The sequence below is a fragment of the Panthera onca genome, chromosome B4 (assembly GCF_046562875.1).
Source record: "Panthera onca isolate mPanOnc1 chromosome B4, mPanOnc1 haplotype 2, whole genome shotgun sequence".
Lineage (NCBI taxonomy): Eukaryota > Metazoa > Chordata > Mammalia > Carnivora > Felidae > Panthera > Panthera onca.
Genome location: NC_138345.1, coordinates 125,638,611 through 125,660,181, shown reverse-complemented (window position 1 = coordinate 125,660,181; position 21,571 = coordinate 125,638,611). Strand labels below are relative to the sequence as shown.

The 21,571-nt window shown below is 43.7% G+C and overlaps 1 protein-coding gene across 1 annotated transcript in view; it reads right to left on the bottom strand.

The window, feature by feature from the left end:
- The window catches only part of POLR3B (RNA polymerase III subunit B), a 103,495-nt gene that overhangs the window by 14,755 nt on the left and 67,169 nt on the right, over positions 1–21,571 (bottom strand). Inside the window, exons 21-23 of the mRNA XM_078449521.2 lie at positions 20,358–20,516; positions 18,589–18,706; positions 16,579–16,721 (exon numbers count right to left, since the gene is read on the bottom strand). Coding sequence (XP_078305647.1) covers positions 16,579–16,721; positions 18,589–18,706; positions 20,358–20,516 — 420 coding nt within the window. The remainder of the gene's footprint in view (positions 1–16,578; positions 16,722–18,588; positions 18,707–20,357; positions 20,517–21,571) is intronic.

Genomic DNA, 21,571 nt, shown 5'->3' with positions numbered 1-21,571 from the left:
AACTATTCTGAAATAAAATTTTTGTGATGTGTCCTAATCACCAAAAGCTAAAGTCTAAAGAAAAAGAAAGCCATGTGCTTTCAGTATTGGTTATTAATATCCCGATTTCCAGCAGCTGCCTACAATATGGTAATTAGGTTCGTGGTATTGAATTCTAGAGCACGTAGGTACCATAATTGGCTTTTTGGTTGAAACTGTACTGTTTATTATAAAGAACGTATGCTTTCCTACATGAAGAACAGGAACAATCATTCAGTTCAGTTTATTTCAAATTCAACTACGAGGTCTTAGAATTTAAATCAAGCAGAGTGTGTGACCCCTTCTTCCTTCCCTTCAAAAATCCATCTTGCCCACACTGAAATTATCTGACAAACCCTTGGGCTACTGGGAAATCTACTCTGAAAGAGATCAAATTGTAAATCTAGGTGCACCGACAACAACATTGTGTAGCAGCGAACAAAATGTTAAAAATGGCAGTTCCTGCAGAGGCCGGTCCTGGGATGTGCTCTGGAGAGAATGTCACTTTGGCTGGTGAGGAGGTGGAGGGTTTGGCTATATCCCTTCAAAACAAAACCAAAGGAAGACCTCGGCACCCTTCAGTAGCAGTTCACAGGGGGGAGCCGGAGTCCACTGCCCCCCCCTCCCACCCCCCGCAACATGAGGAGGTGGGAGTGAGGGGCAGGAGGTAGAGCAGCTCCGGAGGAAGCAGGGAATACTTATAATGGGGGGGAGGGTGAGGAGAGAGGTGATTTGCATTTTGGTATTTTTAGTTTTAGTTGACACGGTTAATCAAGCCAACTTAACTTAGCTATGAAAACAAAAGCAATGCTCCTTCCCCTGAAATCTGAATCTCTAATAACTTTGCTTGAAACCCGATTAAAATGTAGTACCGGTTTTCCTTTTTGGGAAGTAATTATATCAGCCCCTTTTTGACCCTGCATTTAAAAATACATGTAAGTAACTTTGGGTTTTTTTTTTTTTCCATCCCATTATAGGAACTGCTTTGGCCACATCCAAATCAAGGGCACCTGTAAGCCAAAAATTAAATCTTAGCTAACTTAAAATTACTTTAGGCTCTGAAAACCCTTTTATATGCCAAGATGGTTCCCATAGCAGACAGCCCTGTGTTGTTTGTTTTGTGTGAAAGTGAATGATAAAAGATCCATGAAATCGACACAGAAAGCCAGAACAGCAGAAAGAACTGAGGGCTCTCCATCACTGGGGCTTCTACCCTCTGCTGACTCGCGGAACAATGGAAGCTACACATCCAACTGCAGATCTAACACAGCTGTGCATTTCATTAGATGAAGAGCACTAGTGACACAAGTAAATAATTAACTTATTCTGGTCCGCTGACTGTGCTTATGAGACCAGTCATAGCTGACAGATTTTAATACAAGTTAACACAAAGAAACCATAATGAGCTTAGAAGTTAAAACAAAATATTTAGACAGAATTTGATGATCTTGAATCTCAAATGAGACAGATGATTTTTAAAAGTTTGTATTTTACGGAATTCATTAGGGGCGGGGAGAAGAGAGCTCGCAGGCTTAGAACCAGACTTTTCTTTTTTTTAAAAAGGTCCTTCTCAGTTTCAGAATTATTCCAATCCTTCATCAAAGCAAAGGAAGGTTTCTGGTCTTATTTTCAAATGAAACATTAAAACTATTTTCTCTGAGGATGGAGGCATAAAATTTCTCCCAACATTTAGAACTCTTAAGAAGTTGTGGTCACTTTCCCTTAATGCGAGTTTAAAAATGTAAATGATATGCAGTCCGCTGCAGTGTGTTAACACTCCCCTGGATCCTTGAAAAGACGATGGACTACAAATAAACCATATCTAATGGAAGCTGTTGTTGAAACAATTACCGATTCCTACCTTAAATGCTTACACAGCATTTCAGATTTTAAAATAAAATTTCATCCCCTGGCTCACGCTGGTGTCTTAACCCCATTGTTTATAGCACAACCTCCTGGCAGCGAAATGCAAATGCACCAGTTTAACAGGGCCCGGAATGTGTAATGGACTTACAGGGGCCAACTGGGAAGTAGAGACCCCAGCCTACACTCCAGACCTTTTAGGAGCTGAAAACAGGTAACAGGGAGAGACTAGAACACAATGTCAGAGCACAACGGTTCCACAGATACCCCATCGGTGATGTATTATTCCATCAACATCAATATTAATTTCAAATGTAAAGGTGAAGAAGTTAGGGAGTCTAAACCCACAAGTCTGACCCCCAAGCCACGCAGGAACGGCAAACCTGGGGACCCACTGTCACAGCTGTCTGTGTGCCACCCCCTAAGCACTGGAGGATCTTACGCCAATTTGTTATTTCTATTTCCGTAGCCTTGCAGAGCAACATATAAATCATTTTAAGAATAGGTTTGCCCCACGAAAGTTGAGTTAATCCAATGAATCATTATTAGAAAGTATTTCTAATTATAAACAGCAAATGACTTGTTCACAAGTCATTTTTGGCTTCTTTTTTTAAAAACTAGTTTTAGTGTAATGGACCATTCTTAATTCAAATAGAAAAAAATAAAAGATAAAACAAAAGATAAGGAAAAACAAAAGCATTCTAGTACCATGTCAAGACAGGAAAGGGAATAGAACTGGCAGGAGAAAAGTGTAATGACATTTTTAGTTCAAGAGCTGCTTTTTTTTTTTTTTTTTTTAATTTTGAGAGAGAGAGAGAATCACAGACTCCGAACCATCAGCACAGAGCCCAATGTGGGGCTTGAACTCACAAACCGTGAGATCGTGGCTTGAGCCGAAATTGAGAATCGGACACTTAACCCACTGAGTGACTCAGGCGCCCTGAGGGCTCTTTTTGATGTGACTTCAGTGTGTTGAGAACAGACTAACAAATCATTTTCTATTTTGTTGATAACCAGGTCTCACTTGAACATCACAGTCTGCTTCACTGTTTTAATTAAAAAAAATATTTTTTGATTTGACAGAGAGGGGGGTGGGCAGCATGTGCATGGAAGTGGGGCTCGATCCCACAACCCTGGCACCACGACCTGAGGCAAAATGAAGAGTCAAGACACTCAACTGAGCCACCCAGGTCCCCCTTGCTTTAACTTTTATTAGTAAGTCTACTGTCTCGTGTAAGCACTTTTGGATGATGTAGGCCACTCTGAGGCTGGTATCTTAGGACCCTTCCTTTCCTGAGGGAGGAAAGAGGATCCTGTCCCTCAGTTACCAAGCATATGTTCCGGATGAGGGCTGTGTCAGAGGTGGCAGGAAGGGGCTCAGGACTCAACCCCACCTGACAGGTGTCCTGTACAGATTTCAGTGACTGAATATTGAAAACGAAAACATTTATACAATTCAGCTGGAGACATTCTCATGTTCTAAATGATGCAGAGTACATTGGACAGTGGGTTCTGCTGAAATAATACTAATCAGAGGCTAAAATGATCTACTTTGACCTTCTGTGCGTACTCACCTCTTAGATAAGCTATTTATTGTGCAGAGTTTAACGCTCTCAGCACTAAGGAGGGGTGAAGTGCTGCTGTGATTTTTCTTTATCTGTCCCAGTGTAAGAAAAGTGTTGGTGTTTTGTAGAGAAGTAATGGTATTACTTGGTATTAATGAGGTTCGCAGACTTGGGGAGGCGGGGAGGAGAGGGTTCCATCCGCAAAGGGCTCATCACCCCCTGGAGTCTCAGATCAAGGCAGAATATCAAGGAATCAGGGGACCTTCCTTTGACTCCCTGAGGTTCAAGCAATACAGTGTTCCTGTGGGAGGGAAAGCACCACTTTCTGGTGAGCCTTGGTTGTTTGGTCTTTGTAATGGGAACAATTAGCACCTATCTCATGAGGCAATTGTGTTAGAAGACCAGATGAACTAATGTCTGAGAGGTACTTTAAAGTCCTTAGAGAAAGGCAGCATCTAAACACAAGGAATTATTATTATATAAGAAACCTAATTACTCTCAGCAGGAAGCAAACTAGCAAAGCAGAGGAGACCAGCCTAATGAATAGAAGGAGCAGTAGCTGTGGCACTAACTGGATGAAGGGGCCGAAAAGGAGCTCACTCGGCTGGGCTGTTGAGATCATCTGACATCATCAGGATGGTGTCCCCTACCAACTTTACAACTCACAGGCCCGGGGCTGCAGACTTCCAGAGCGAAATGGTTTACTAAGTGATGAAAGGGGGGGTGAGCAGCGGGGATGCTTTCCAGTTTGACCATTTGTATCAAGTAAAACGCGTTTTTGCTTTGAATAAACTCATCTCGATAAGCCTTTGTATAGTCAGAAATGTGAATCTTTAAATCGAAACATAAAGGCTAACACAGGTGGTTCCTCCTTTCTTCCTTCCCTCCTTTCCAGTTACTGAATTGACCTTCTTTTATTTTTCACACCACCACCTTAAATAATCCCCAGGGGGAGGGGAGGAGACAAAAACTGTTGAATCATATTAGCTTTGTTTTGCCGTTGAATCACTTCCAGATCTATCACATCTCCTGCCATATCCCAGTTGACATAATTTTAATTTGGCTCTTCCTTACATCTTAACAGATAAATAATGCATAAGAAAACTTGATTAGCTTTCTTATTAAAACATCACTCTAAATGAGAGGAGGCGCTAGAAGACAATACAGTTTTTACACGGCTTTCCCATGAGCAGTTGAATGGTTTGATGTGATAAATTTGCATAGTCTGAAGCACACAAAGGGCTGATTAATTGAAACCCTTACAATGCTTCTGGAAGCAGCTATTGTAAAACAATAACCATAGGAACTTTACAAAATACACACGGCTCAATGTGTCAAGAGCTTAATAAAATGTGTTGAGGCTACACTATTTGGAAACAGAATTGGAGATTTTTATTCTGGGCCATAAAACACTAAACACCCTAATTTCAAAGCTTTAGTTGGATATTTACTGAAAGGTCAGAGGGTTACTAGCTAGCGACCCAAGACCAAAATTTGTTCTTAAGAAAGTAAATGAAATAAAATCTTCTTACAATTAAGGGGTCCATGTGGATAAAATAATCCTGATTTCTAGCATTAAACTAAGAGTTCCCAGAATTTGTTTTCAGACCAAAATTCTGAAGGGTCACTTGGCATCCTACACCTTGTTCTGGGGCTCACACTGTTAGCTCCTTCGGCCTCCTTCTCCCCTCCCACTTAGAATCTTTCATTCAGGCAGGATCAAGCAAAGTAGGGAGCCAAAGACATCCAGACTTTGAAGCTTCAGTCTGGCAGAGAGGATTTTAGGCGGCCTCAAGTGCTACATGTGTACAAGGTACTATTATTATTATTTTCAATCAGAGTGTTTTCATTCTCTCGGTATTAGAAAACAGAATCCAGAAAAAGGAAATAAATTAAGACCCGGAAAAAGCAAAGTTTTTAACCAAAGCTTGTTTAACCAACGAACTTTCCTCTCAGCTTTTCTGCCACTCAAGAATTGACATGTTCTTACTTCCCACAGCCTCTTTCTCCCAACCGTACAAGGATTCTGTGATGTGTTGGGAAGTCAGGGTAGTTTTTTTTTTTTCTTCTAATACACATTCAACCAAAATCTTAATACATTAATTCAGCAAGTTGATGAGTAACTTTTATTAACGCAAAATAGAGAAGCGAGTGGCTTTGTAACAGAACTGCTGCTGACAGGCGAGGGTCACAGAGGACTCTTACAAACCATTTTATCTGTAAATATGTGATCCTTATGAACCAAAGATACTCTGAACCAGTCCATGAAAACACTGTATTTTGATAAGACTATACTTCTATTTTAAAACAAAGGTTGGCTTTGCTCTGTTTAAACTGGCTGTCTGAGGATTTAGGGGGAGATTCCGAGGAGCGCAGGCCATTATCTCAGATTTGCAGTTATTAAAAAGCTTCTGTTTGCCAGGACAAACACTCTTGCTCAAATACAGTTTTTCCTCTCCTCAGGAATACTATTTGGTATTGCTGCCCAATTCTGTGATCTACAGGACCTTTGTTGGAGGTGCTAATCCTTTTTCACATGAGAGACTGAGAAATGTTCTTTCAGGGAAGTGATATATTGCTTCCCCCCACCCCCCCCCCCCACATCAAAGGAGTCCACTTTTCCTCCCTCGTTGTGAATGGCAGCAAAAGTAGGAGGAAATCTGGAAATATAATAATTTGGTTTGCCTGTACACTGCAAGGATACTCAACTTGGGAACTCCCTAGGCTAACATAATTTCTGTTAATTTTTTTTTAAAAAGGGGGAAATCTGCTTGCCCTTTTTTTAAAAAAAACTTTTAAATGTTTATTTTTGAGAGAGAGAGAGAGAGACAGACAGACAGACAGACAGACAGCAACAGCACATGAGCAGGGGAGGGGCAGAGAGAAAGGGAGACACAGAATCTGAAGCAGGCTCCAGGCTGTGAGCTGTCAGCACAGAGCCCGATGCAGGGCTCGAACCCATGAACCACGAGATCAAGACCGAAGCTGAAGTCAGACACTCAACCGAGCCACCCAGGTGCCCGTGTCCTTCTAATAAATGCAGTAACCATCAGAAAACACAAAGCTCAAGATAAAAATGTCTGCCTTGGATGAGTTCCCTTCATATAGAACTTATACATACCAAAGTTCAAGAGACTTAAATACGTAATTTTGATTTTAATAAAAACTCTTGTTTTAAACATGACTCCAATCACATTATATGTGAACGTCTTTTTCTATCTTCAACTCTACTGATGAAGACTATGATGAGAAAACATAAAGAACATTCCAGAACCACGTTCTACTCTCTTTTGCCCCACGCAGCATCACTCTGCCAAGTCCTTCTAAGGCATCTACAAATCTTGAATACTTGGGAAAGAGAACAAAACTTCAGGGTTTTAAAACTTCTCCCCAACTGAGATGAAAACAGACTAAATAAAACTGTCCTTCTTTTGTAAACAAGTACAACAAATTCGTATTTTGCAATTTTAGTAAAGAATGCACTGCTCTAGAGCTTCTTGATTCAAGACCCAGCTCTTGGGGGGGGGGGGTGGCGGGGAGGGGGCGCTGACTCAGTGGCATTTAGTGAGGAGACATATAACAGGCTTCCCAAAGACCCAAAGGAAGGCTGTACTTCATTAACATTCTTTGAATTTCTCATTAGAAGACTATTGGAATTCCCTTATCTAAAGAGTGTGCTGTGAGCGAATCCTGCCTCCTCTGCCTTCGTGAAATACTTCTCCTTCCCCACATGTGGCTCCCGGCTTAGTACTCCTCCACTCCGGAGGTCACAGAAGGCAACACTGTTCGCTGAGGCTGTCGCATTTCTAACAGCTCCAGCTCCAACACTCTGATTCTTCGTGGGCCTTCTCGTATCAGCTACCTCACTGTCTGCTTATCGCACGGCACTGGTGCGGATTCCCAACTGACTACTCGGTGCTGACACTCCTGCCGCAGCTCACTGCCCGCTCTGTCCTCTTCAATCTTCTCCGTGAGCTCGGTTACAACACACAGCATGCTACTACGGTACAGCCTCCACCACACATTTGCTTCATTTAGCTACTCATTACCCCACCACCTTAAAACTGATCAGGCTCGAGCAGGATAGACACTCAGGTTCTGTGAAACTAGATTTTGAAGGCTCCTCTAATTGTCAGAGAGGAAATTATGGGAAGCAACAGGGGTAGAAATATGATCGACACACTACATGTATACTGAAAGAATCCTTGCTAAAATAACAACAGCTCCGTAAAAGTTAACTACTAACAAAGGACAAAAATCAGGCCATGTGCAGGGTTACATTTTGCTCTCTGAACACCAAAGATAACAAATACAATGCTCTAAATGCAGGAGGAAAACAGAAATGGGCATAAAGGTACATTAAATCAAACAGTCTTTACATTTTCTCATACAGAATACACATGTCAGCTTCCTTCCTACAAAGGAAAAGATACAATTTCCAAACGATCCTGCCTGAAAATAGTGAAAAGAAGCCCAGCTAACACTGCTCTTACTCTGGCATGTGTCTGGGCCAAAGGCAAACAAATCAATGCAGGGATCATGGTGCGACACATGTCCTGAAGATTCACATACTACTGAACCTCCATCAGCTCCTTTCATGACAATGACAGACGACCACAGCTGAGGCTGTGGACTGCCTTCTCCATCCTGTTCATGACGTCTCACTCGCCAACATCCAGCTGTTCTAGACCTCCTGCTGTTCCTCCCTGGACCCCACACTAAGGGCTGGGTCGTATGGCTCCTCACAGACGCCACCAGCTGTGCCTGCTGCACTTGAATGTTCCAAACCAGCCCACTGTCCTCACTATCCCTCGGCTTCCCTCTTTGCTGGCTCTGTCACAGCTAGCCAGAGGAATCAGGAGAATGCTCAAAGTTGAGGGCTCAATACTTCCTTTCACATCTGCTCAAATTCTTGATAGAATTTTAACCAAGGCCATGAGAGCCTGGCCAGAGGACTGATTAAAGAAGGAAATGGGGACAGTGTTTTATAATGAGTTGATCCTGGATAGGAAGGGATTCCTGAAAAATACAGCTTTACACTAGGAGTATGTCTTAAGATGGGGGTTTGGCAGACATTTCTGGAATAAAGTATGTGGGGACAGTATTTACTCCAAACTGGTGGTAGAGGCAAGCCCTGTAAAACTGCTTATCCAAGAATGGGAGTTTTGAGAAAATGACTACCTTAAGGAGGAGATACACAAAAGCTGTAAGAAATATTAGATTTCAGTTTCAAGAAAAGGCTGTCTCTCCCAAGGGGGGATTCCTAGAGACTATGGCAACCTTGGGAGCAGAGTGGCAGTGGGATATCAAGAGACAGGAGCCACCTTTAACCAGCTTTAACAGAATGGGAAATGTACTCAGATCAAAAACCCGGATTCAAATCCTGGCTCTGCCAGCACTGAGCGGAAGTAGGCAAACTACTCGCCTGAGTCTCCACGTTCTGGTTCTATAGAGTAGAAGTAACAACACGAACTAGATCTGTAAAGGTTAAAGGGGGGGAATGAAAATGCTTACAAATTATTAATAGGCAGAAGATAAAAAGTGCTATAAATTTACATGCAAATGCCTCCCAAATTTTATCTCTTGCCTTAACCTATTCCAAGTACCCACCTACCATCTTCACTTAGAGTCTCCTAAACATTTCAGACCTGAAGCCCAAACTCTCAACCCCCGCCTAACTCTGAACACCTCGTCCCTAGTCTTCCTTGCTTGGTAAACATCAGCAGTTGCGCAGACCTCATCCTCTCCCTCAGTTTCTGCCCTTCCTCCCCCAAAACCTTGGCCACCAGCAAGTCCTGCTGGCTGGACCTTCGGAGCACACCCGGAGTCTACCACTTCCCTCTGTCCGGTGCTCCTCCTGAGCACACACAGCCATCCTCTCTGCCTGGACCACCGACCACCTGCTTCCCTCCTCCCCCTCCTCAATCTGCTCTCCATGGGAATCCAAGGTGACCTCTAGGACTGGCAGTTAGATCTCCTCATGCCTCTCTTCTGCTCACCACCCAACAGCCCAACCGGCTCCCGGTCCACGGTCCACGTGGAACAAGTTCCTGTGGGGCGTGCCCCCCCCCCCCCCCCACCTCCTGTGCTTCCTCCTCCTCAAGCTTCACTGGCCAGAACAGTCTTCATTCTGTCTCCTGAAGGTACTGAGCTCGCTCATGCCTCAGGGCTTTTGGACTACAGTTAATAACCCAGGCAAAAGATAAGCTATGCTCAGATAATTAAGAGTTGAGAGAATGCAATTAGTATCCCCTCTAACGACTGTCACATTTATGCCATAATTCTGAGTGTGTGAGCTTTGAACATTTTTAAGTCAGTTTTCAATCTTCGGAATGATTAAAACAGCCAATCAAAACAAGAAGCTCTGGACACCAGATACAAGGTTGGTGCTCTAAATATCCTTCTCACTGGGTGTTAAAATAAGTTAGACACAATTTTTACTTCTGTTCTAAGGTACGTGTGCTGCCGAAGTGAGCCCTTAACTTCAGTTCTGTCAAGTGCAGGGAAGAAAACCGAGGACACCAGGCACTCCTGTGTTGAGCTTTCTCAGATAACAGACACAGGGGTTTCCAGTCAACATGGCAGCTGGGACACATCTGTTTATCTCCACATCCTCTCTAAACCTAATATGAAAGTTGACAAAAATTAAGGTCCAGACCTTTAAGAAAAACAACAGGCAAGAGATAAGAATTCTGTTGTGAGAACTGACGAGTGAAGAGCAGTAAATGGTGAACACAAGGAGCAAGGTAAACCCAAGTGCCTGCAGAAGAGTGTGGAGCGGAGAACTGGCTCAGCCCTCACCCCCACTCCTTGGAAGGCTCTGGAAACAGAGACACAAAGTACTATGAAGAGCGGGAGGAGGCGTGAGGCTCAGTCACCGCACCCGGCAACAATTCCAGTGGGTGCTGGAATTTAAAAGGTGCCTCAACTGACCCCTCCTCACTGTTTCCCCATCATCACGCTTTCCCCACTCACCACCAACCCCGCCTGTGCTACTGTGATAGCATTCGGCTGGTACCACGCCTTCCCTTGTCCCCTACAGCTTTGTGTTTTCATCACTGGAGCCAGAGTAAGTCAGATCATAGTTCTCATCTGCTCAGACTCCTCCAGCAGCTGTCCACCTTGCTTGGAGGAAAAGCCAAAGTTCACGGCATGGCTTTGACTGCTCTGGGCTCACTAGTTCTGCTCCAGCCATGCCGGCCTCTAGCCTCAGGCCTTCCTCTTGCCTACGACGCTCTTTGGCCAGGGAGGGTGTGCTCCCTTCCTTTCCCACTCCCATCTTTTCAATAAGGTGCAGCACCCCAGCCATTCTACCTAAAATTTCAACTCTTAACCACATGCCTTCCCCCCACATGCTTCCTATTGTCCCCTTTTGTTTTATCTCCACACGTATCCTTACCTCTCTTGCCCACAAGAATGGAAGCCCCACAAGGTTGCAATTTTGACTTTTGTTCACTTCTTGTTACCAGGGCTTAGAATAGCACCACTTAGAAGATACTTAATAAATACTTGTAAAAATAAATGTCTATATAAGACATCATCAGCTCTTTACTTTCTTCTTTAATTAATTTTTGAGAGAGAGAGAGAGAGAGAGAGAGAGAGAGAGAAAGCAGGGAAGGGGCAGAGAGAGAGGGAGACACAGAATCCAAAGCAGACTCCAGGCTGTGAGCGTCAGCACAGAGCTCGAGGCGGAGCTTGAACCCACGAACTGTGAGAACATGACCTGAGCCAAAGTCAGATGCTTAACCTACTGAGTCACCCAGGCGCCCCTGACTTTTTATTCCCTACCCTGAATAGCCAGAAACCACAATTCTCCCCCAACCCTTCCTTAAGAATTGAACCACAATGACCTGACACCCCAGGGCAGCAAGCACAGCAGATGGTAGGGTAAGGTACCAGCCTGATACAGAGGAATTAAATCAAAGTCTGTGCACTAAAGAGTGGGTCCCAGCCCCCTGCCCCTACCTGGCTCCCTGAAGGGCAGCTGATGGTCTTAAGTACTGTCGCGACCCTCATTCCCAGCTCCAACCTTCTGGCAAAAGTTAGAAAGATCCTAATAGAAACTGGCACCGGCAATAATCATGGCTCACTGCCTGATTCCCCTATAGTGATGTCCACCAGTCAACAAATTCTATTCCTGGGCCATAAAGCTTCCAATTGCTTTTTAGGGTTCATGGACATTTCGGGTATTAGAGAAAATTTCCCAACAACAAATGAGAAGGGGGAAGAAACCCCTCAAGGAGTACAGACAATTAGGAACAGAACACAGTTGAAAAGGAAAACAAACAACTAAAACTAAAAATGAATATAATACTAACAATATATACTTATGGCTATAAGAAAGACTATAAATTAATATTTTTTATTAGAAATTAAAATACAATAGGTTTTAAAAAATCTGGAAAATTGGGGTGCCTGGGTGGTTTAGTCAGTTGGGCATCTGACTTTGGCTCAGATCGTGATCTGACAGTTCGTAGGTTCCAGCCCCATGTCGGGCTCTGTGCTGACAGCTCAGAGACTGGAGTCTGCTTTGGATTCTGTGTCCCCCTCTCTCTCTCTGCCTCTCCCCTGCTCACGCTCTGTCTCTCAAAAATAAACATGAAAAAAAAATATGGAAAATAAAGTCAATCAATCCTAGAAAGAAAAACAAGAGAAGGAAATGGACAATGAGAGTACAAGGAAAATGATGAAGGGATATTATCAACAAAATAAGAAAATATCTGAAAATTGAAGGAACTTGAACTTCCAGAATAAGAAGGTACCTGACTTCCTAGGACAAGGAATGAAAATTTTAGAATTCCAAGAACAGAAGATAGTAAAAACTTCGGGGGAAGGGGATGGGAGGAAGGGGAAGAGAGAGAGAAACAGCACACTTGTGCACGCACACGCACACACACACACAGATCAGGAAGAATAATGTAACATGGAATCTAGATAATAATACAGCAATGTTGTCAGGATCCTTAGAGAAAAGAATTTTTCAATCGAGAATTCTATAACCAACCAGGGTATAAATCAGCTAGGAGGATAGAACATGTTCAGATATACATGATCTTACAAAAGTTACTTCTTGCCATCCTTTCTCAGCAATTTAATGAACAGACTATTCCACTGTGGTGGGGGCAGGTGGTGGTGGGATGACATGGGATGAGCCAAGAAACAGGGGGCTCAGATGGGAATTTCACAAATGACTGCCACTAGAGTGTGTTATGGACTGTGTCCCCCATGCCTAGATCACCCAGGATACCTCAGAATGTGATCCTGTTTAGAGACAGGGTCTTTACAGAGGTAATTAAGGCTAAATAAGGTCATGGGGTGGACCCTCATCCAATATGGCTGGTGTCCTTTTAAGAAGAGAGAGAGACATGAGGAGGTAGTTGCACAGAGAAAAGGCCGTGTGAGGACACAGGACAAAGTGGCCACCTGCAAGCCATGGAAAGGGGTCTCAGGAGAAACCAAACCTGCCAATACACTGACCTTGGACTTCAGCTTCCAGAACTGTGAGGCAATACATTTTCTGTTGTGTAAGTCCTTGGTCTGTGATATGGGATTAAAGCAAACCAGCACAGAGTGCTTCCTACCCTTTCTTGAAAACATTTCTGGGGCACAGAAGATGAGGCTGCTCGCGGCCCTGAGCCAGGTTCTGCCCAGAACTCCTGTGACCTGTGGCGATCAGTTCTTAAGACACTGGCTAGGAAGCTGGGGCTCAGAGGAAAACCACCACAGATTGGAGCAGGAAGAATGGGGGTGCTACAGAGAAGGTCTTCTGGGGAGAAAAATGGTCCTAACAGACAACTGATCATGTGGAAAATTGTGTTGAGAGACTATTGATGGTATAGAAGAATGGAAACAGAAATCAGAAAATCAAGCAAAATAGAAAAATATTGTTAATTTCTGAAAAAATAAAGTTAGACCATAAAGAAAATGCCCTCAACTACTTGGTTTGTGGGTGAACAACATTTATATAGTTGTAATAATACAATTGAAATAAGTAACCTAACATTACGATAAACCTGTGCAGGGAATGGAGGTGGGGAGTGAGAAGGAAAGACAGCCAAGTTCTAGCTCCTCCTATCCATCGTAACAGAAAATCAATGGGTAATAGCAAACATGGATGAATAACATAAATAGCTGTTTAAAAATGTTATTTCGAGGAGCGCCTGGGTGGCTCAGTCGGTTAAGCATCCAATTTCAGCTCAGGTCATGATCTCATGATTCGTGGGTTCAAGCCCCGTACTGGGGCCGGATCGGGATTCTCTCTCTCTCTCTCTCTGTGCCACCCCCACTCTCTCTCTCTCAAAATAAATAAATAAAAAATATTTAAAAATATGATTTCAAAATAGAAGAATAAAAATGAGAAGAAATCTCTTCTGGGAAGCAGAATTGGAGAAAAGGCAGGGACAGATGTTTTTCAGTTCAAAACCCCCTTTTTTGTACTATTTGATCTTTTAAACCACGTGCATTTATTACTTGATTAAAAAACTACACTTAAAAGAAACAAAAATTATGTTAAGCGTTCTACATCATTCCCTCCACTACTCTCTTAAGGCTTAAACTACCTATGTTTTGTTTGTCCATTTCCCCCCAATCTTTTCAATAAATCTGATGAAGCTGTAAGACAAGGGAATATCAAGGGAATCTAGGCTAATCAGAAGGTTTTCATCCTTGGATTAAAAGCCATCTGGAAAAGAATACTAGCAAGATAAACTCCTCACTGCAAGTGAAAGGTCACCTAACCCCAGGAGGGCTTCTTCCCATTTCATAGAGATGTACAAGTCAAGCCCCAGTAAGGTTCAACCGATTTCCAAAATCTGCAGTTTCACATCACTTCAGGCTGGAAACCACTTCTGTCAATGAACATTATCCCTATCATATCATTAGTTTGAAAAAATGTTACAGCAGAAAGACTCACTGCCATTACTTGCACCTGTAGAGGTCTGTATTTATAGGAGGTTACTAATCAAGTGTGTTTCTCATTTTCAAAAGTACTGTTTTGTCTATACTATACACACACATACTCACATACTATGTATAGATTAAAAACTGAGTAAAATCAATCCATCAAGAGTGCAGAATCTGTCCCTTTTCATTTCCCTATTTCAGTTCATTCACATATTTAACCATTACCACACACCTATCAGGTACCCTCCATGAGAGTGGCTCTATCAGGCTTTATAAGAATTTAAGAATGTGATCCCTGTCCTCAAGAAGTTTAGTGGAGTTAGAACACAGTGGATAATCACGGAAATGTTTGCCAGCCTTCCTCTCTTTGCACAACACTCTGGTGGAATAAAACACGAGGATTTGGGATATTTGAAGTTTGTAAACTGATTCAGAAAATGGAGACCTTCTCTTACAGTGTGCATTCTTATAAAGTGTCCGGTGCCAATATTTTATAAGAAGAGTTTCAAGCTTTGTCCCAGTCCAGGGAACAGGTCAAGAAAAATAGAGGCTGTAAATAAGATTATGGTTACCCCAGAATGACTTAGTAGTGTATCTCAGCAATTGCCTAGACCAAGAGAGAGGGAGAAATAGTTTCAATACAGAGAAGTTGATTTTCACTGCTGATTACTGGAAAACACTAGAATCTCAAGAAGTGTTTACAAACACTCAAAAGGTATTAAGAGTTAGCATTTTAGGGAACTGTATGAATTAGAAGTGTCAAATTCACATGGATAAAATGTTTTGTTTTTTTTTTTTTTTAAACAAAATACTGACAGCCTAAAACAATCTCGTGTCTGTCAACTAAAAAACAGTGTTAGTCTGGAAAAGTTTCACTGATGGAAGGAATGACAACTATGGATGGATTTATTTGAGTAAATGAATTGTAATATTTTATATACTTGTGTGGCAAGCAAATAAAAGTTGAGATCAGCGAGAATATGCCGTTATCTTTAAGCCCATCAGTTAAAACCACGAGGACATGGCACTAGGAATTTAGGAGTAAAGAGGAGACACAAAGCTGGAGAGCAGAATGCAAAAGAGCCAATGTCAGTGGTCACTGCCGTCTCTTCCTGAGCACCCACCGTGTACCACCCACTATGCCAAGTGTTTAATGCTCAGGACAGCACGGATGTCAGTCAGGAGCACGGACTCCGGAGCCAGACTGCCAGGGTTCGGAAACCAACTCCGCCACCAACTGGGGACATTGGGCAAGCTACTCAGGTCACTGTGCCTCTGTTTCCTCATCTACAAAAACAGCAGCGACCTCTCAGGACTGTGTGAGAGAGAAGCCAGCGAGTCGGTGTGTGTGAAGTGCTGAGAACGCTGCCGGGCACACAGTTAGTGCCACAAAAGTGTTAGCTGCTGCTGCTGCTGCTGTTCTTCAACTAGTTAAGTGGCAGACTCGGCCCAAATTCGACCCCCAGGGCAAACGTTCCCCTTTGAACCGCCAAGGGTATGCGGGTATGCGTACCTAAGAGGGAGCCTACAGAAAGCAAGTTCATCAGTAGTGACACTGCTCTGTTTCTTGAAGATACGAAAACAAGACACCGCCGAGCCACAACCGCGTGAAGACTCAGCAGTAACCTCCCAGGAAGAGCAGGGCTCACCAGCGGGACCACATGGAGAAACATATCTAGGCGAGGGGCCACGTGCAGCAGACGGGGAGGGCGCCGCGCTGGGATCCGGACACCCGCGTTCTAATTCAGCTCCACAGCCCCCCAGCTGGGAACCTCACACAGGCTGCTCACCATTAAACACAGGCGCAGACCATTCTGAGCGGTCTGCTCGTGCTGACGCCCTACGGTACTAGGACCCGACAGACAGCGGAACACATACGCACCTTCCACAAAAAAGAGGTGCTGCTATTTATTTTCTGAACGTCTACCTGTATCTTAGGAGGTACGTCGTCTAGAGTGTATTCGTAATTATAATTTTGGGTGGAGCAGCTGCAAAAAAATGAAATAAATGGCAAAGAGAAGCAACCTTACGGTACATTTTTCAATGCTATTAAAGTAAAAACAGCAAAGTCTAAGAAATAAAACCAGCATAAATCTGGCTAACAATGTAATGATTTTTCCAACACACTGTATATTTTTTTTAACAGGGGAAAGTTACACATTTCTTATATACATGGTTAACAAATACTATTTTCAGTTTTGTAAACAAATCGAGGAGTGACACAATTTACCTTTTTGCCCGTGGCGGCTGCTGAACTTGTCTCCAATCTCCGGACGCCTCGTCTGCCTCAGGAGCATTTTGATCAGAAAAGCATCTTCAGCATTTGAAGAGATCATCACTTTTTCGATATATGAATCCGTAGCCCCTTTGTAGCTAATATTAACAGCAAGTCACTAAAACAGAGTTTTCAAACTGCCCTTTGTGAACCTATCACCCACAGGCCGTATTTTACTTAAGATCAACCACAGAATGTTTTGACCCTGCCATTTTGGACTCTGAAACGTGCCTTTCATTTTTCAACATTAAGTCCAAAGGTTACCGTTTCCCTTTTCCAGTCTTTGAGATGGCTAACCTTTAGGAAACACTGTGAGAAGCAGGCGTAAGGCAACTTAACCCACACCGCACACACCATTCCCACGCTACTCCCTCATGGCAGACAAAGAAACAGGATGCTTGGCAGCCTGGAAGGATCGCAGAGCCCTGAGGAAGGTTTCATTTTCTTTTCAAGATAAGAAATATGGGAGCACACTTTCTAGCCTGTGGGGAAGGAATCGACAGAAAGCTGGCTGAAGACATGGAAGGACAGAAGAGAAAATGAGAGAGTCAGGTCCCTAAAAGACTAGATTAAATGCAGAACCCAGGAGGAGGGGACGCAGTTCTGAAGAAGAAAAAAGATCTCCTCCTCCAGGACAGGATGAAAACCAGCTAGCATAACCACCTTTCTCACCCTGAAACAGCTTTTTGTTTTGTAGTATTCGGGGCCAGGGCCCTCACCCCTTCCCAAAGTGGAGAGCCCAGTTTCTCCTCTGCGCTCCCACTCACCCCACAGACAAATCCACGGCACCCACAGCACTGCAGCCTTTAGCACAGAGGGCAGGAGTTGGGCTCTGAAGCCAAACTGTGGGAGTTCAAATGTTGACTCTGCTGCTTGCAGCTGTGTGACCTTGGTAAATTACTTTACCTCTCTGTGCCTTAGTTTCTGTGTCTTTCGAACAAGGCTATTAGGAGCACTTGGTTCATGGAGTGGTGGCCAGAACAAGTGAACTAACACAGGTAAACTGCCCACAACCATAACCGGTACAGAGAAAGTTCTCAACGAAGTCACTGTGATCAGGATATTCACTGGACTTCTTTTTTTGTGCAGGCCTCCGCTAACTATGTGTGGTTCCTTTCAGGGGAGGGTCGTGGTTCACTTCAGCTGTGTTTCCAATACAAGTGGCACAGTGACTGGCCGGGAGCAGGGCTCAGCTGTGGGTCAGAACGGGTCTGCTGAACTACCTTCCAGGGCCCAGGAACCCAGCTCTCCCGTGTCACCCCAGACCCCCACTTCAAGAGTTCAGTTAACTTCAATCACCCTGGCTAGACTAAGCATCTTGTTACTTCTTCCGGTTTTGTTTTTATGTCAGAGTGTGGTTGCTATCACTGGCCCATGGCTCATCTCATGAAGTCTCCAATTTCACTGTATTTGAGACATCTGGAGATTAATGAGTGTAGCTCTTTCATTGCACAGATGAAAAACCTGAGGCCAAGGTGTGAGTGCTTCATCCACATAAGGTAACATACCACATGACCAGTACTGAACCCAGCTATAGTCCCGTGCAGTAGTGATGCCACACTGTGGCCAGTGTGTTTAATTTACTTATTTAACACACATCTGATCCTATCACTCTCTACCGAAGGAATTCCCAAGTACTGTACAACCTAGCCCCAGCAGGCTACACTGGTCCTCTAAATCTGGGTGCTGTTTTGCCCAAGGGGCCTTCACCTCACTGTTCCCTCTACCTGGAAGTCCTGCCTATTTGGCCCACAACTCAAACCCAGGGTGGGAGGCCTACATGATTCCACAGCTTGGTTTTATCTTCCACGCCACGCTGTCTTCATGACAACTATTATTACCCCCAACTGTAATTTCTATTCTCCAACCCTCCAAGAGCTAACTTCTAATTTCCCCTAGCCTTTCTCTTTTTTTTTTTTTTTTTTTAATCTTTCTAGGTATTTCCAAGGTGAAACCAATACATACGTGATGGGCACATCCTTATACTGTGGCTGCTGTGGAACATTACTTCCTTCCAGAGGAATCTGAGTTACTGTGGGCATGGACTTATTGACAAGCACTTGTTTGTTTTCTACCTTCTCACCTAAGAAAAAAAGAAGGGTGTTACAGTCCAATCGCTACCACCTCTGTGGAATGCGCACATTATTGGGGCATGGAACTAGGTGATTAGATTGGTCCATGAAATGCAGACAAGGAAGGAAAAGGTCGATATGGTATGAGCCAGAGTTCAACAGGGCTCGTCAGTAATTGTGGCAGCCCATTTGAAAAATCAGTGTGTAAAAAAATCAAGAAACTGGTTTAGAGAACCAAACTAACAGGAGAAACTTCGTGTCAATAAATGGCAATTTTATATATCTTGGGGTGTCAGAACAAGTCTGGGCCACTTACTTTTATTAAGTTACTTCACCTAGTCCTCACTCATTGCCCACTCGGACAACGAGGCAATCAAAATACTTCTTTGATTTTCCTGCTATTCTCACCTTTCTTTGCATCTTTTCCTGGTAAGCTCCAAGGCCGACTACTCTATAGTATTGTCACGGTGCTAGCTCTCTGACACAAAACCCAGGTTAACAGTGAGCAAAATTCTCCGAGAAAGAAACGCAGCCAGGAGGAGAGGAAGCCGTGCGCCACGCGGCTGTGGGCACCACAGCAGATGCAAGGACCCACCACCCAGGCACCATCGTGACAAATCACGTGGCTTTGCCCTCCCAGCAACGTCCCCACCACAGCCCATCTTTCCGCCTCGCTGTGGCCCCGCTCTCCTGCTCTGCTGCCAGAGCTCTCGCTGGGTCTCCCTCTGTTTTCGCCCCTTTCTATTCTTCTCTCCACACTGTGGTCACAACGATCATTTCAAAATGCGTACCTGACTGTAGTGTTGCTTTTAGGATCGTGATGAAAACAGCATCATGATGCAAGGCCTGTGTCTGGGCCCTGCCCCACCTCCTGCTCTTCCTCTCTCTAGATTCTTGTTTACTGCCCTCCCCTGTCCTCTCCCTGTTTGAGCCGCACCGGCCTTTCAGAACCTTTAACCATCTATAGCTACAGGACACCACAGCTCAGGACACACTCCGCTCCCCTACTTACTAGTTAACTCCACGCATCCTCCAGATCTCAGCGCCCTTCGTTAGGGAAGGCGAGCCTGCGCTTCCTGCCTAGGTCAGATCCTCTTGCTATTAAATGCCCTCACAGATCTTTATAGGGTTCCTTAACCTGGCTATGGTGTGACATATGTTTACATGTGATCCTCTGGTCACTGTCAGCCTCCCACGCTGGACTGTAAGACTCAAGGGCAGGGGCTGCGGTGGCATCAACAAAATTCACTGCGAGTTTGTAATTGTCACGGAGTCACACTTTTGGGGGAAGAAGAGTCTCAAGTCAGTCTGCATGTTAAATGCACAAATGATGAAAAACGCCAGTGTAGATGCAGGGAAATGGCATTTACACTCTTAAAGCATTTTGTTTTAAACATTTCCTTAAAGTGGCTTTTCTGTGCTTGAAAATTTTAAGTAGAAAAGTATAACTGGAATAGAACTACTACTATGTAAAAATATATGCGTAGAAAAATAGACTAGAAGGGAAATTCATCAAAAATGACCACGCTGTTTGAGTTAGGAAAGTGGTTTTGTAAGTTGTTATTTTTTTCTTCCCTGTTACCAAATGTTCAGAAATACTGATGCATAACTTTCATGATGCAAAGAGTATACATTTAAATTGTTTTTAAAAAGGGCTCTTACCTGGAGAACAGATACCATCCGCATCTAAAATTTCGTGTCGCCAGATGGGTTTCCTCGTAGCAGCGTCCAACATCGGCCCCATCACTTTATCAAAAGTCTGATTGGTATAGCGCTTCAATGTACATTTAGCATTTTTATATACAAGGCAGCGCCCAAAGCCTAAAATGAAACCAAACTGGGGGTCAGAACCACCAACACGACTATGAGAAAACATGTATTTGTGTTACTGAATGACCCACAACTTGCTCTACATTTGGGTCATCTGGGATGGGCCAAATAGCAACCTGATAATCCAAAGAACTGGCTCAGAAACTCTCCAACACCTACTATCCACATAAACACTGGAATCTCTACAACCATGTTTCAGCATGGAATACATCCTGTCATGATGGAGAAAGGTGAGAGAAACCTGAACATCACTGTGATTCTTTCAGGGCACAGAGCCACAGAATATGGGAACTGGAAAGGGCCCCAGAGACCACCTAGCTTAACTGCTCTATGTACAGTGTTACAAGTGCTACAAAATGAGGTCCAGGGAAGTCACGTGGCCTAGGTCGCCCAGCCAGTTGGGTGGCAGTGTGGAAACACACCATGTCTACTGATCAACCAAGATCCTTCCCACACACCCTTCTGGTGCATAACTTCTGCTAACCTTCTCTGAAAAGTTTTCCTTTTTCCAATTTTGGCACTCAGAGGAAGTCCCAAACAAGGGCACAAAAAGATTAATTTTTCTCCAGAGAGGAGAGAAAATGAAAAGAAGCCGCAAATAATTTTAACAGAAGAAATCATTTGCCTGTGCCCCAAAGAGGAGAGTTTACTCTGATTATACTTTTGGATCACATTTATCTAGTGAATGAGGGAAAAGTCCTGACACCAACCAACAATCTAAATAAGCATTATGAGGGGCGCCTGGGTGGCTCAGTCGGTTGAGCATCCGACTTCGGCTCAGGTCACGATCTCACGGTCGGTGAGTTCGAGCCCCGAGTCGGGCTCTGGGCTGATGGCTCAGAGCCTGGAGCCTGCTTCTGATTCTGTGTCTCCCTCTCTCTCTCTCTCTCTCTGCCCCTCCCCTGTTCATGCTCTGTCTCTCTCTGTCTCAAAAATAAATAAACGTTAAAAAAATTTAAAAATAAATAAATAAATAAATAAATAAATAAATAAGCATTATGAAAGATAAGCAAAAGGAACAGAAGGAAACCTTTAGGTGGAGGAAA